The sequence below is a fragment of the Bombina bombina genome, chromosome 4 (assembly GCF_027579735.1).
Source record: "Bombina bombina isolate aBomBom1 chromosome 4, aBomBom1.pri, whole genome shotgun sequence".
NCBI lineage: Eukaryota > Metazoa > Chordata > Amphibia > Anura > Bombinatoridae > Bombina > Bombina bombina.
This window is the reverse complement of record NC_069502.1, coordinates 411,505,469-411,519,297: the sequence shown is the minus strand read 5'-3', so window position 1 is coordinate 411,519,297 and position 13,829 is coordinate 411,505,469. Positions and strand designations below refer to the sequence as shown.

At 37.7% G+C, this 13,829-nt stretch overlaps 1 protein-coding gene across 1 annotated transcript; it reads left to right on the top strand.

Annotated features, from left to right (window-relative positions):
- Nucleotides 1-11,269: 11,269 nt before the first annotated feature.
- On the top strand, nucleotides 11,270-13,605 carry HES1 (hes family bHLH transcription factor 1). The gene is made up of 4 exons (XM_053709041.1): nucleotides 11,270-11,544; nucleotides 11,650-11,745; nucleotides 12,145-12,232; nucleotides 12,808-13,605. Exons 1-4 carry the CDS (start codon nucleotides 11,437-11,439, stop codon nucleotides 13,320-13,322), a joined length of 807 nt encoding a protein of 268 aa, XP_053565016.1. The 5' UTR covers nucleotides 11,270-11,436; the 3' UTR covers nucleotides 13,323-13,605.
- The last annotated feature ends 224 nt before the right edge of the window (nucleotides 13,606-13,829 follow it).

Here is a 13,829-nt window from a genome sequence, read left to right as displayed (position 1 = left end):
TCGCCACAAAAAGCAGCCGTAAGAAGCCTTACGCTGACTATTGGAGCCCCGTAACTTCCTAAACTGGCTGCTAAAATAAACCTAACACCTAACGCATGCGCAATGTCTATCTCCCTGTCAACCGCGATCTGCTAAAATAAACCTAACACCTAACGCATGCGCAATGTCTATCTCCCTGTCAACCGCGATCCCCCCCCCCCCCCCGAAATCCCTAATAAAGTTATTACCCCCTAAAACGCCGCTCCCGGACCCCGCCGCCATCTACATAAACTAACCCCCTACTGTGAGCCCCTAAAACCGCCGCCATCTACCTTATCTATCCCGTAATCTGACCCCTTACACCGCCGCCACCTATATAAAAATTATTAACCCCTAATTTAATCTACCTACCCCGCCGCCAGCTATATAAAAATTATTAACCCCTAATCTAATCCCCCTATACCGCCGCCAGCTATATTAATATTATTAACCCCTAATGTAAGCCCCTTACACCGCCGCCATCTCTATTAAAATGATTAACCCCTAATTTAATCTACCTACCGCGCCGCCAGCTATATTATCTATATTAACCCTAAGTATATTATAGTTAATATAGGTATTACATTATATATATTAACTATATTAACCCTAATTATATTAGGGTTAATATAGTTAATATAGTTACTATAGTATTTATATTAACTATATTAACTCTATCTAACCCTAACTAAATTTATATTAAATTAATCTAATTCATTTATAAACTAAAATATTCCTATTTAAATCTAAATACTTACCTATAAAATAAACCATAAGATAGCTACAATATAATTAATAATTACATTGTAGCTATGTTAGGGTTAATATTTATTTTACAGGTAAATAGTTAATTATTTTAACTAGGTATAATAGATATTAAATAGTTATTTACTATTTAATATCTACCTAGTTAAAATAATTACCCAATTACCTGTAAAATAAATCCTAACCTAAGTTATAAATACACCTACACTATCAATAAATTTAATAAATTACAAACATCTATCTAAAAATACAATTAAATTAACTAAACTAAATTACAAAAAAAAACAAACACTAAATTACAAAAAATAAAAAAAAGATTACAAGATTTTTAAGCTAATTACACCTATTCTAAGCCCCCTAATAAAATAATAAACCCCCAAAATAAAAAAAATTCCCTGCCCTATTCTAAATTAAACAAATTTCAAAGCTCTTTACCTTACCAGCCCTTAAAAGGGCCTTTTGTGGGGCATGCCCCAAAGAATTCAGCTCTTTTGCATTCAACAAATACAATCCCCCCCCCCCATTACAACCCACCACCCACATACCCCTATTCTAAACCCACCCAAACCCCCCTTAAAAAAGCCTAACACTACCCCCCTGAAGATCTCCCTACCTTGTCTTCACCACACCGGGCCGAACTCCTGATCCGATCCGGGCGATGTCGTCCTCCAAGCGGCAAAGAAGAATTCTTCCTCCGGCGACGTCTTCCTCCAAGCGGCAGCAAAGTCTTCATTCTTCCGGCGGCATCTTCAATCTTCTTTCTTCGCTCCGCCACCGCGGAGCATCCATCCCGGCCGACTGCTGAACTTGGAATGAGGTACCTTTAAATGACGTCATCCAAGATGGCGTCCGCCGAATTCCGATTGGCTGATAGGATTCTATCAGCCAATCGGAATTAAGTTAAAAAAATCTGATTGGCTGATTGAATCAGCCAATCAGATTCAAGTTCAATCCGATTGGCTGATCCAATCAGCCAATCAGATTGAGCTTGCATTCTATTGGCTGTTCCGATCAGCCAATAGAATGCGAGCTCAATCTGATTGGCTGATTGGATCAGCCAATCGGATTGAACTTGAATCTGATTGGCTGATTCAATCAGCCAATCAGATTTTTTTAACTTAATTCCGATTGGCTGATAAAATCCTATCAGCCAATCGGAATTCGGCGGACGCCATCTTGGATGACGTCATTTAAAGGTACCTCATTCCAAGTTCAGCAGTCGGCCGGGATGGATGCTCCGCGGTGGCGGAGCGAAGAAAGAAGATTGAAGATGCCGCCGGAAGAATGAAGACTTTGCTGCCGCTTGGAGGAAGACGTCGCCGGAGGAAGAATTCTTCTTTGCCGCTTGGAGGACGACATCGCCCGGATCGGATCAGGAGTTCGGCCCGGTGTGGTGAAGACAAGGTAGGGAGATCTTCAGGGGGGTAGTGTTAGGCTTTTTTAAGGGGGGTTTGGGTGGGTTTAGAATAGGGGTATGTGGGTGGTGGGTTGTAATGGGGGGGGGGATTGTATTTGTTGAATGCAAAAGAGCTGAATTCTTTGGGGCATGCCCCACAAAAGGCCCTTTTAAGGGCTGGTAAGGTAAAGAGCTTTGAAATTTGTTTAATTTAGAATAGGGCAGGGAATTTTTTTTATTTTGGGGGTTTATTATTTTATTAGGGGGCTTAGAATAGGTGTAATTAGCTTAAAAATCTTGTAATCTTTTTTTTATTTTTTGTAATTTAGTGTTTGTTTGTTTTTGTAATTTAGTTTAGTTAATTTAATTGTATTTTTAGATAGATGTTTGTAATTTATTAAATTTATTGATAGTGTAGGTGTATTTATAACTTAGGTTAGGATTTATTTTACAGGTAATTGGGTAATTATTTTAACTAGGTAGATATTAAATAGTTAATAACTATTTAATATCTATTATACCTAGTTAAAATAATTAACTATTTACCTGTAAAATAAATATTAACCCTAACATAGCTACAATGTAATTATTAATTATATTGTAGCTATCTTATGGTTTATTTTATAGGTAAGTATTTAGATTTAAATAGGAATATTTTAGTTTATAAATGAATTAGATTAATTTAATATAAATTTAGTTAGGGTTAGATAGAGTTAATATAGTTAATATAAATACTATAGTAACTATATTAACTATATTAACCCTAATATAATTAGGGTTAATATAGTTAATATATATAATGTAATACCTATATTAACTATAATATACTTAGGGTTAATATAGATAATATAGCTGGCGGCAGGGTAGGTAGATTAAATTAGGGGTTAATCATTTTAATAGAGATGGCGGCGGTGTAAGGGGCTTACATTAGGGGTTAATAATTTTAATATAGATGGCGGCGGTGTTAAGGGCTCACTTTAGGGGGTTATAGATATAATATAGCTGGCGGCGGGGTACGGGAGCGGCGGTTTAGGGGTTAATAACTTTATTAGGTTGCGGCGGGGTAAAGGAGCGGCGGTTTAGGGGTTAATAGCTTTTTTATTGTTAGGATAGTGAGGGGGGATAGCGGATAGAGGGTTAGACAGTGCGGGCTATGTTAGGGAGGCGTGTTAGACAGTGCGGGTGTTTTAGACTTTAGTCAGGTTTTATAGGCGCCGGCAGATTCTAACGTGGCGCAAGTCACTGGCGACGCCAGAAATTTGTACTTGCGCAGATTTCTGGACATCGCTGGTTTGTGAGACTTACGGCACGTTAGCATCTGACGGCGACCTATATGGGATGGCTCGAGTTGCGAGCTGAAACTGCGGGCGACGCCGGTCTCCTCGCTTGCGCCGCAAACTGCGATCGATATCGGATCGCGCCCCTGGAGCTTATTTTAACTGTGTGTTTAACCCCCTTGCTAAATACATAGTTATAATAGGTAAGCAACATTGCTAAATATGTTAACACATAAGAGAATTATATTATTTTTATTATTATTATTGATCACAATCCTGTCAAAAAAAGTTTATGTTTTTATTATTTTTTGTTGATAAATCAAATGATAAGCTTTTCTAAAGCAGAAGGATTTAAAGATAGGTCGAACAACCTATTCTTTAATAAAAAACTACATATACAGCACTCAAAGGGTTAATTGTTCTGTATTTAATGTTGATATCACCACACACTTACTGGTTTAACTGATTAGTATCATGGAGGAATTGACAGCAAAGTGTGTTGCTGAGGGATGGTGTTGATTAAAACATAACTTTTATTACACACAAAATACACAAGTTAAAATAGGAGAAGATAAATAAAATCACACTTAGGTTTGTTTCATAGATGCATTAAGTATAATAAGCATGGAGAGTGGTATCAATAATTGTAGTGTATTCTTATGGTATAGCAATTGTATAAGTAGTTACTTAGTGACGGTATTTCATCATGTAGTCGCCAAAGAGCTTGTCGACTATATAAAATCTGATATTAATTGTAGTATGCTCATGAAATGCAAAATTGTGTATTAAACTTGCTTCGTGAGAAGCTCAAATCATGTAGACGCAAAACTATTAATGACTACATATACAATACCTCTCTGATAAACTTATACAAATATTACAGAGGGTAATGAACACAGGTTATTCCAGTAAAGTGACTGCTCAATTAATACGTTTACGCCCTAGTGGTGACCTGTTATATGTATTGGTACACCTAAGAGCTTTGTTAACGAGTTGCTCTGAGCAAGCTACTTTGCGTAAGAGGTTTTTAGCCCTTATGTGACATTTTAGTATATGAGATCATATGAGTTCAAATAAAAAAACTCTGATAGATTATCGAGTTCAATTGTCCCAAGTGGCTTGACCAAAATGTTACCCTCTGTTTGTACAAGTAAAGTTAGCATATATATCGAGTGGTAAATACCGCCACTGTGAATACAGAAAAAGTTAGCGTATATCGAGTGATCTACTTGTGCAAATGTTGCAGGGGGTAATAAACACTGGAGTTAATTCAGTATAGTGACTGTGCTCAATTGATAAGCTTGCGCTCTAGAGGTGACCTGATATATGTATTGGTACACCTGAGAGTTTTATTAACCAGTTGCTCTGAGCAAGCCGCTTTGCTTAAGAGATTTTAGCCCTTGTGTGACAATTTAGTGTATGAGAACATATGGGTTCAAATGATAAATTATCGAGTTCAATTATTACAAGGCTTGACCACTAAGTAACTACTTATACAATTGCTATACCATAAGAACACACTACAATTATTGATACCACTCTCCATGCTTATTATACTTAATGCATCTATGAAACAAACCTAAGTGTGATTTTATTTATCTTCTCCTATTTTAACTTGTGTATTTTGTGTGTAATAAAAGTTATGTTTTAATCAACACCATCCCTCAGCAACACACTTTGCTGTCAATTCCTCCATGATACTAATCAGTTAAATCAGTAAGCGTGTGATGATATATCAACATTAAATATAGAACAATTAACCCTTTGAGTGCTGTATATGTAGTCTTTATTAAAGAATAGGTTGTTCAACCTATCTTTAAATCTTTCTGCAATTTGTACTCCACTACATAGCACCTATATCCAGTGCACTAACTGATTGTTAGTGGATTTAATAAGGACAACAAGGGTTATAACTCATTTTTGTAGTGCCATTGGCTTTTCTCTTTCCTTTCACAAAGTTGTTCTAAAGGCTTGTGATCAACCCAAATTTTAGTAATTAAAGGGATATTCCAGCCAAAATTGGAAACTACATGGGAGCATTTTGGGATTGAATAGAAGCATTTTTGTAATATACATGCATTAGCAAAAATGCTTCTAATAAAAGCTCTAGCTGTTTTAAAAGAGTATTTAAGTATGCAACGTGCACCAGCATTTTAAACACAGCACTTGCTCAGAGAGGCTAAGGTGCTTGTACCATCTCACAATGACTCAATTTCTTAATTGTTGACGTGATAAAAGCCCCACTGATAATCCAAGCAGCTGCAGTATTTAAACTGTGGGTGCAGTGACAATATCTAGCTATGCTTCACATGCACGTGCAGAGAAAAATTCTAACACTAAAACAGTGATAACTTTTACTAGAAGCATTTTTGCCAATACATGTATATTACAAATATGTTTCTATTCAAAGATGTAATTAATCTATGTGCATTTAAATTTTGACCAGAATGACCCTTTAAATGTAATAATATAGTCGAGTAGGACATTACTTTTTTTTGTAGGATCTTAAATGTAATTGTTATTATAAATAAAAAGAGAGAAGCGCTCAACCTGGGAACAAACAATAGCATAATAGCTTGTTCTATGGCTAGTTACCACCCAAGAAGCAGCCTCTTTTTGCTCAACATGTGCCTTTCACAGAGAAGAACTTTCCTGAAGCATATCAGTCTGATCCTGACTTCACAGTACAGTCCAGCCCCGAAATACCAGGCAATCCTTCTCTGAACGAGAGAAACAGCGAAACCCCAGACTTATGTTTCTCTGTGAAAGGCACATATTGAGCAAAAAGAGGCTGCTTCTAGGGTGGTAACTAGCCATAGAACAAGCTATTATACTATTGTTCGTTCCCAGGTTGAGCGCTTCTCTCTTTTTATTTATGCAAATTATGACACTTAGGGAAGTCTCCCTAAGTGTGATGTGGGAATCCAGACGTGGACCCGTTGCTCAGTGTGCCTAGAGGGATATGGCTGCACCTCACTGACGAGGTCCATAATAGGACGAAACGTATGTCTGGGGTTTTGCTATTTCTATCATTCAGAGAGGGATTGTCTGGTATTTCAGGGCTGGACTGTACTGTGAAGTCAGGATCAGACTGATATGCTACAGGAAAGTTCTTCTCTGTGAAAGGCACATGTTGAGCAAAAAGAGGCTGCTTTTTGGGTGGTAACTAGCCATAGAACAAGCTATTATGCTTTTGTTCGTTCCCAGGTTGAGCACTTCTCTCTTTTTATTTATGTAATTGTTATTATATCTATATCTAAAAATGGTATGTCAAAAGAAAAAAGAAAACTTAAGGAAATTAGAAAGTACAGATATGCTCTGTACTTTTAGAAAAAATAAAAACATTTGGTGCATATCCTTCTTTATTTCAAGATTAGCTGTTAAAATGTGGCACTGGCAATCTGCACTTTTCCCCAATTATTAGATTTTTTTTATTTCAGAACTGTCCCAATTAAAGGGGTGATGAGAAATAGATAATAAGGTAGTATTACTATTAGCCATTGCTCTATTTATATCTAAACATTATGCTTGTAGCATATCGGATTGCTAAAATCCCCTATTTCTCTCATTTGGGGATTGTGTCACACATAATCTAAACAGACATTTCTGTAAAATATCACTGAAGTAGAGGTGCAAATCTCAGGTATATGCGACTAATTTATGAAGGCACAGTGCATTACACACGCCCTGACACAGATAAAGCGTGTGCGTCTTGAAGGAAGGAGCGGGCGGCGCCTAAACCCAGCCTGTGACTGACTCCTGGAGGCACTTCGGCTGTATCCCGCCGCAGGAGGCGGCTCTCCCGGCTGTTTGCCCGCCACGTGTCGCTCCGGCTACCCAGGAAGAGCTTTTCACAACAGTCACAACATGAAGCAAGTCATTTAGCAGAGAACATTTATCATTTACGTTTAACTTTTTTTTTTATTATTACTAAATTTGTGACCAAATGTTTTGTTTGCTTCAGTAATGCTCAATACATTGTAAATATCCCCACAATCTATACAACTGCAAACACACGTTTATAATCTAGTTTAACAGAAAACATTATTTGCAAGCGAGTTTAACGTTGTAGTTAAAGGGACAGTCAACTCAAAAAATCTTATTGTTTTAAAAGATAGATAATCCCTTTATTATCCATTCACCAGTTTTGCATAACCAACAGTTATAGTAATACACTTTTTACCTCTGTGATTACTTTTGTATCTGACAGGCCCCTGATCACATGACGGTTTATTATCTATTGCATTTTAGCCAATTAGTGCAGTGTCAGCCACAACTCCACAGGAGGGAGCACAATGTTATCTATATGGCCCACATGAATTAGCAGTCTCTTGTTGTGAAACACTAATACAAAAAAATGAGAAAAGAGGCGACCTGCAAGAACTTAGAAACAGGCAGACATTTAGAGGTTTAAAAGTTATAAAGTATAATAATATATTAATGTTGGTTGTGCAAAGCTGAGGAATGGTTAAGTAAAGGTGTTATCTATCTTTTAAAATAATAACATCTTAGTGTTGACTGTCCCTTTAATGTATTTTACTTGTCATCGAATTCACTAATAATTTACTACATTGTGTTAATTATTGTTGTATCTAACACATTGAGGTGTTGGGGATAAATATTGGAGAAGCTCTGCATTGATTGCTAATTAACCCTATCAGGTTCCGATTGTCGTTGCTTGAGCTGCAGGAGAACTCCTTACAACAAGGAAACCCAATTCACAGTTTCTTTTTTGAATAAACATTTTGCGTTTTTGTATGTGACCAAGAAGACAGGTGCGGGGTAATTGTTTAATGTGTGTGTGACAAAGGTAGCAGCACTCAGCAGGTAACAAACTGATGCCTGTGCTTGTTATCTAAAGAGAGTATTTAAATGTTACTTAAGATTCACATAGTGCGGAATTACTGCTGCTTGTTGCTCCTGGATAGCAATAGATTCCTGGGAGTTGTTAGGGTCCCCAGTATAAAAATGTCCCTAGGGATTAGTTTTGCACAAACCACTTAACTTTTATGATGCAAACTATAATTTTCTACATTTAGAGATTTTTCATTTGTTTTAATATCCCTTTAGGGTAACAGCTATCTAAATAGATGGAGTGCACCACGTGCATTGTGAATCAGACGTTAGGTAGAGGGCAAGTGAAGGAAATTATTAATAAAAAAAAAAAGGTAAAATATTAAGATCCGCTGGTATAGTAGATATTAAATACACTGAACCCCATTGCCCTCAGCCAATATGTACTGTATATATCAACACAGATTATATTAAAAAAGTATAGGAAATAATGCGTAACTAGATGTCTGACAGGGGATACAGTGCGATGTGGCATCAGACTGCAGCCTTTTAAATACCCGAAGCATTAAGATCCATATAGATTTTTATTTGACAAATACTGAAAATAATATTTTTTAAAACGGAACAGTGTTTACAATAAATACAAATCTTGTTAAAAGCACTGACTCACAGATCCAGTTATTGTGTAAAATTGCTGATAATTTAATAGACGATAGATAGATAGATGATAGATAGATAGATAGATAGATAGATAGATAGATAGAGATTAGATATTAGATAAATAGATAGAGAGAGAGAGAGAGATTAGATAGATAGAGATATATTAGATAGAGAGAGAGGGAGAGATTAGAAAGAGAGTTAGATAGAGATTAGATAGAGAGATTATACAGAGAGAGAGATAGGGGGAGAGATCGGAGAGAGAGATAGAGAGAGATTAGAAAGAGAGAGAGGGATATTAGATAGAGAGATTAGATAGATATATAGATGATAGAGATTGGATAGAGAGAGATTATATATATATATATATATATAGAGAGAGAGAGAGAGAGATTAGAAGATAGATAGATATTAGATAGATAGATGGTAGAGAGAGAGAGAGAGATTACATAGAGAGATAGATAGAGATTAGATAGATAGATAAAATAGATGGATAGAGAGATTAGATAGAGAGAAAGAGAGAGAGAGGTTAGATAGATAGAGATTAGATAGATATATGATAGATATAGAGAGAGATAAGATAGATAGATTATATATATATATATATATATATAGAGAGAGAGAGAGAGAGAGCGAGAGATTAGATATATAGATAGATAGATAGATAGAGAGGGAGATTAGAGAGATTAGATAGATAGATATATAGATGATAGATAGAGATTAGATAGATGATAGATAGAGATAGAGAGAGATATATATAGAGAGAGATTAGATAGATATATATGATAGATAGATAGATGGATATAGTTTGGCTATATATTAAATCCGTTAAAGATTAGCTTACTAGAGCCATCTATGGACGATAACGTAAATTGCAGGCGCTTGCAATGCTCCTCCAATGAGCCTGATCCATCTCTAAGGGGGAGTGGTTTTCCCAGGCTTCAGGGCAGCAGCTGCTATTTGCCTTCTTTCTCCATAATCTAAACCATCTCTCCCCCCCTTCCTCCCCACGCACATCCAGCCGCCGAGCCTCAGCCGCAGCAGCAATAAAATATCCTGGCACGTGCTTCGAGCTCTGAGAGAGGAGGCTTCAGCTTGCAGCTTGTTACTATCAGCCTTAAAGTAACACACGCAGATCTGCCCGTGCACATTACCATAGCAATAAATGCGGTACCAGGTAGACAATCACCTAATTCACATTTACTACTGCCCCATAAATATCCGGATCGTTTCTAATGAACTATTATTTACATAACCCTCTCGGTTACATAGACACTAACCAATAACCATTCTATCTACACCAGGTTCAAAATATGACTGAACTAAACTCACAAACCTTATTGGACGATATAAATAAACCTTCAGTTACACCTATAGACACCATGATGGTCTAGCATCTAATTCACTACTGACTGAACTACGGCGATTGAGACTGAGACCCCTAATATTTCCTGTTAATACACAGCTGTGCTGCCATCAACACGTATAATATACACTTAAAAGGGACAGTCGTTACAAACAATGACATGTTGGTTTACGTCGGCTGTTCTATGCAAATAAATAGACAACATAAAGATAAAAATCTGTAGTATCTATGAAAAACCTCAGCAAACTCTCCTTGTTAAATTATATTTTATTAACTTAAATGTGTTAAGCAATACAGTCGTGACAAGTAAGGAAAAAAGTTGAAAATTAAAAAAGTAAAATAATTTGCTCGGATATATAATTAAACCAGATACCCAAATAACCATGTATTATTATTATTATTAATTCGTTTTTTTTTTTATTAATAATATTATTATTATATACACAATGTAACTACACACTTAGCAATATAGAAAAATATATACATTGCTTAAATCCGATGTTTCTATTGCAATGTATTGTAACCATCCAGGGTGTGCATGTTTCTTAACTTGTGTTGTGTATAACGTATAATATTATAACTAATTTAGCAGCAAGGTGTACAAATGAGATATAGATATTATACAGTACCTGGTATTATGTTTAAATCTTGTAGTATACATTGGTGACATTTAAACATTTTTTTTTATTAAAGAAAGAATAGAAATTAAGAGAATAAATACAAGTCAGACTGGACACTATCATCAACTCTCCGCCCCATAAAGGGTTAACGGTCTAGTTATTGATTGACAGGGAGTGGTTTAAATCCCGCCCGCTCCTGCTCCAGGGTCAATCATTGGCCACCTTTACCCACGCCTTGCAGCCAATGGCCTGGCGCAGCCCACGCGTGTACCCCTCTCTCATTGGCTGAAAGTTACTGTGGGAAACAAAGTTTGGGAAGTTTCACACGAGCCGTTCGCGTGCAGTTAGCGCTATATAAAGACGGAGCCAAACAGAGGGCAGCTCACTAGCACTCAGGGCAGGCAGCCAGGCAAATCAGGATAAAGCCACTCCCGCCGTGTGAGAGCGTCTTCCTCAGACCTTGGATTGCACTTTGTATAATATCAGATCAGGACTTTTTAATCGTTTTTGGAGAATTTGGGGGATTTTCTGTGATTGCAGAAGATGCCAGCAGATATGATGGAAAAAAATTCTTCTTCTCCAGTGGCTGCGACCCCAGCCAGTATGACCAGCACCCCTGATAAACCCAAAACAGCATCAGAGCACAGAAAGGTAATTAGTCGCTTACACACCAATGGCTACACAGCTGGCACTGGAGGTATTTTATGTGCACAGGAGAGCAATGGTATTCATTGTATGTCTCCCTCTTGTTTTTAGTCATCCAAACCCATCATGGAGAAGAGGAGAAGGGCGAGAATCAACGAGAGCCTCGGCCAGCTCAAAACACTGATCCTGGATGCCTTGAAAAAAGATGTAAGTTACATTTTATGGGCAATATTTACATTATTATCAGACTATATGTGGTGTTTAGTAAATCCGTATTATGGTTTCTCTATAAATGTAACATCAGCTTTAGTCCTATTGGGAGCTAGTGACATACAAGGTATAATGTAATGTGCATATATATAATGTATACGTCAGTATACTGATTAGGAACCCTGTACGCGTAGTACCTGTCATATAGTGCGGTAGGTACCTGTCATATAGTGCGGTAGGTACCTGTCATATAGTGCGGTAGGTACCTGTCATATAGTGCGGTAGGTACCTGTCATATAGTGCGGTAGGTACCTGTCATATAGTGCGGTAGGTGTCATATAGTGCGGTAGGTGTCATATAGTGATTGTAACAGCCGTTATGTTGTGTTTGTTGCAGAGCTCCAGGCACTCGAAGCTGGAAAAAGCTGATATATTGGAAATGACAGTAAAGCACCTGCGGAGCCTGCAGAGGGTTCAGATGACCGGTGAGTTTGTGCATTATGTTCTATCACAAGTCAGGGCTCTTCCTGTATCTGTCCCTATTGCTCTATTCACCTCTTTGCTACCATTTGCCCTGTGTATCTGGATGATCTGTTGCAGACTTCCGCCTGTGGTTTGAATGGCATTCAGATGCATTCTACTGGGCTGGCTCTCTCTGCCTTTCCCACGGTCTGGGCTTATTTATAGTTTCAACTTGAATCTCGGGTTACTGCTGTAGGAAGGGGAGGAGGGAGGGTGCTGAGGAGAGAGAATCGGGAAGCTGCTTTATCTGAGCCTGGGATACATAAAGTGCCAGGCACGAAACCCAGAATGGTTGTATTATAGCCAGGTTGTATATTTCCTTTATAGAACGCTTATCCCATGGATGTCAGGACAGATAGCATTGCCCCCTATAGCACGACATTGTATGATTATTATATATGAAATTGTCTTTCCTATTACACATTTCTTTTTCAATAGAAAATAGCTGAACTTATGTAAAATGAGGCAGTGAATCTACTGTTATTTCATGATCTACAAAACAATGTTACATTTTATTAATCTCATTGTTTATTTGCAGCTGCTCTGAGCACTGACCCTACAGTCCTGGGCAAATACAGAGCTGGATTCAGCGAGTGCATGAACGAAGTGACTCGGTTCCTCTCCACTTGCGAGGGAGTCAACACGGATGTCCGGACCCGGCTGCTGGGACATCTGGCCAGCTGCATGAACCAGATAAATGCCATGAACTACCCAGCCCAGCTCCAGCCTACAGCCGCCACCCATCCGGCCTTTGGTCAGCCCATGATCCAGCTCCCCGGGGGTACCCCTCAAGCCAGCCCAGCTCCTCTGGGTGGGGTTCCCTGCAAGATGGGTGGTCCATCTGTAGAAGCAGCCAAAGTATACAGTGGATTCCAATTGGTCCCAGCCAACGATGGACAGTTTGCTTTCCTGATCACCAACCCACCTTTCCCACACAATGGTTCTGTGATCCCAGTGTACACCAACTCTGGCGTTGGCACAGGACTGGCCCCTCCAGTGTCCCCTTCAGTCATGCCCTCAGTTACAGCAGACTCAGTGTGGAGGCCGTGGTGAAACCCCACACATCACTGACTTTTTACAAAGGACTCTTAGTTACAAATAGTAATCCCCAGTTTGTAGCGAAACACCGATGCACTATACTGTACAGTGAGATGTTCATATTGAATCGTGCTCTTGTATTATAAGATTGCAATTTTATATTTCGTTTTTTACACGAAATTGTTGTTTTTTATATGATGCCAAAGACTTTAAAGTATGCTCTTAACCTCTTCCTATTTTTGGAAGATTTACATGTAATTAATAAAGAAAAATCATATTGTTTTTTAACTTTGCTAAATTTGTTCCCAATTTATTGGTTTTACAAGGTATCGTATCTCACAAACATACTATAGATAGATAACTACACCAGGAATATGGCACATTTAGATGACTCATTTGTTGCATTAAACATTCAAGTCGTTTTAATATTACAATACTTCATTTCTTAGTTTATTTCAAATGGTTTCCCTTCCAACTCTATGCTAACAGAATATTATACAGAGTAAAATATGGTGAGCTAAA

What these genes read in the sequence shown, in the direction of transcription:
- HES1 (XM_053709041.1), top strand. Translation starts at nt 11,437, where the DNA reads ATGCCAGCAGATATGATGGAAAAAAATTCTTCTTCTCCAGTGGCTGCG. An exon ending in CAGCATCAGAGCACAGAAAG is followed by an intron (nt 11,545 to 11,649) that starts GTAATTAGTCGC and finishes TCTTGTTTTTAG; the next exon opens with TCATCCAAACCCATCATGGA. An exon ending in TGGATGCCTTGAAAAAAGAT is followed by an intron (nt 11,746 to 12,144) that starts GTAAGTTACATT and finishes TGTTTGTTGCAG; the next exon opens with AGCTCCAGGCACTCGAAGCT.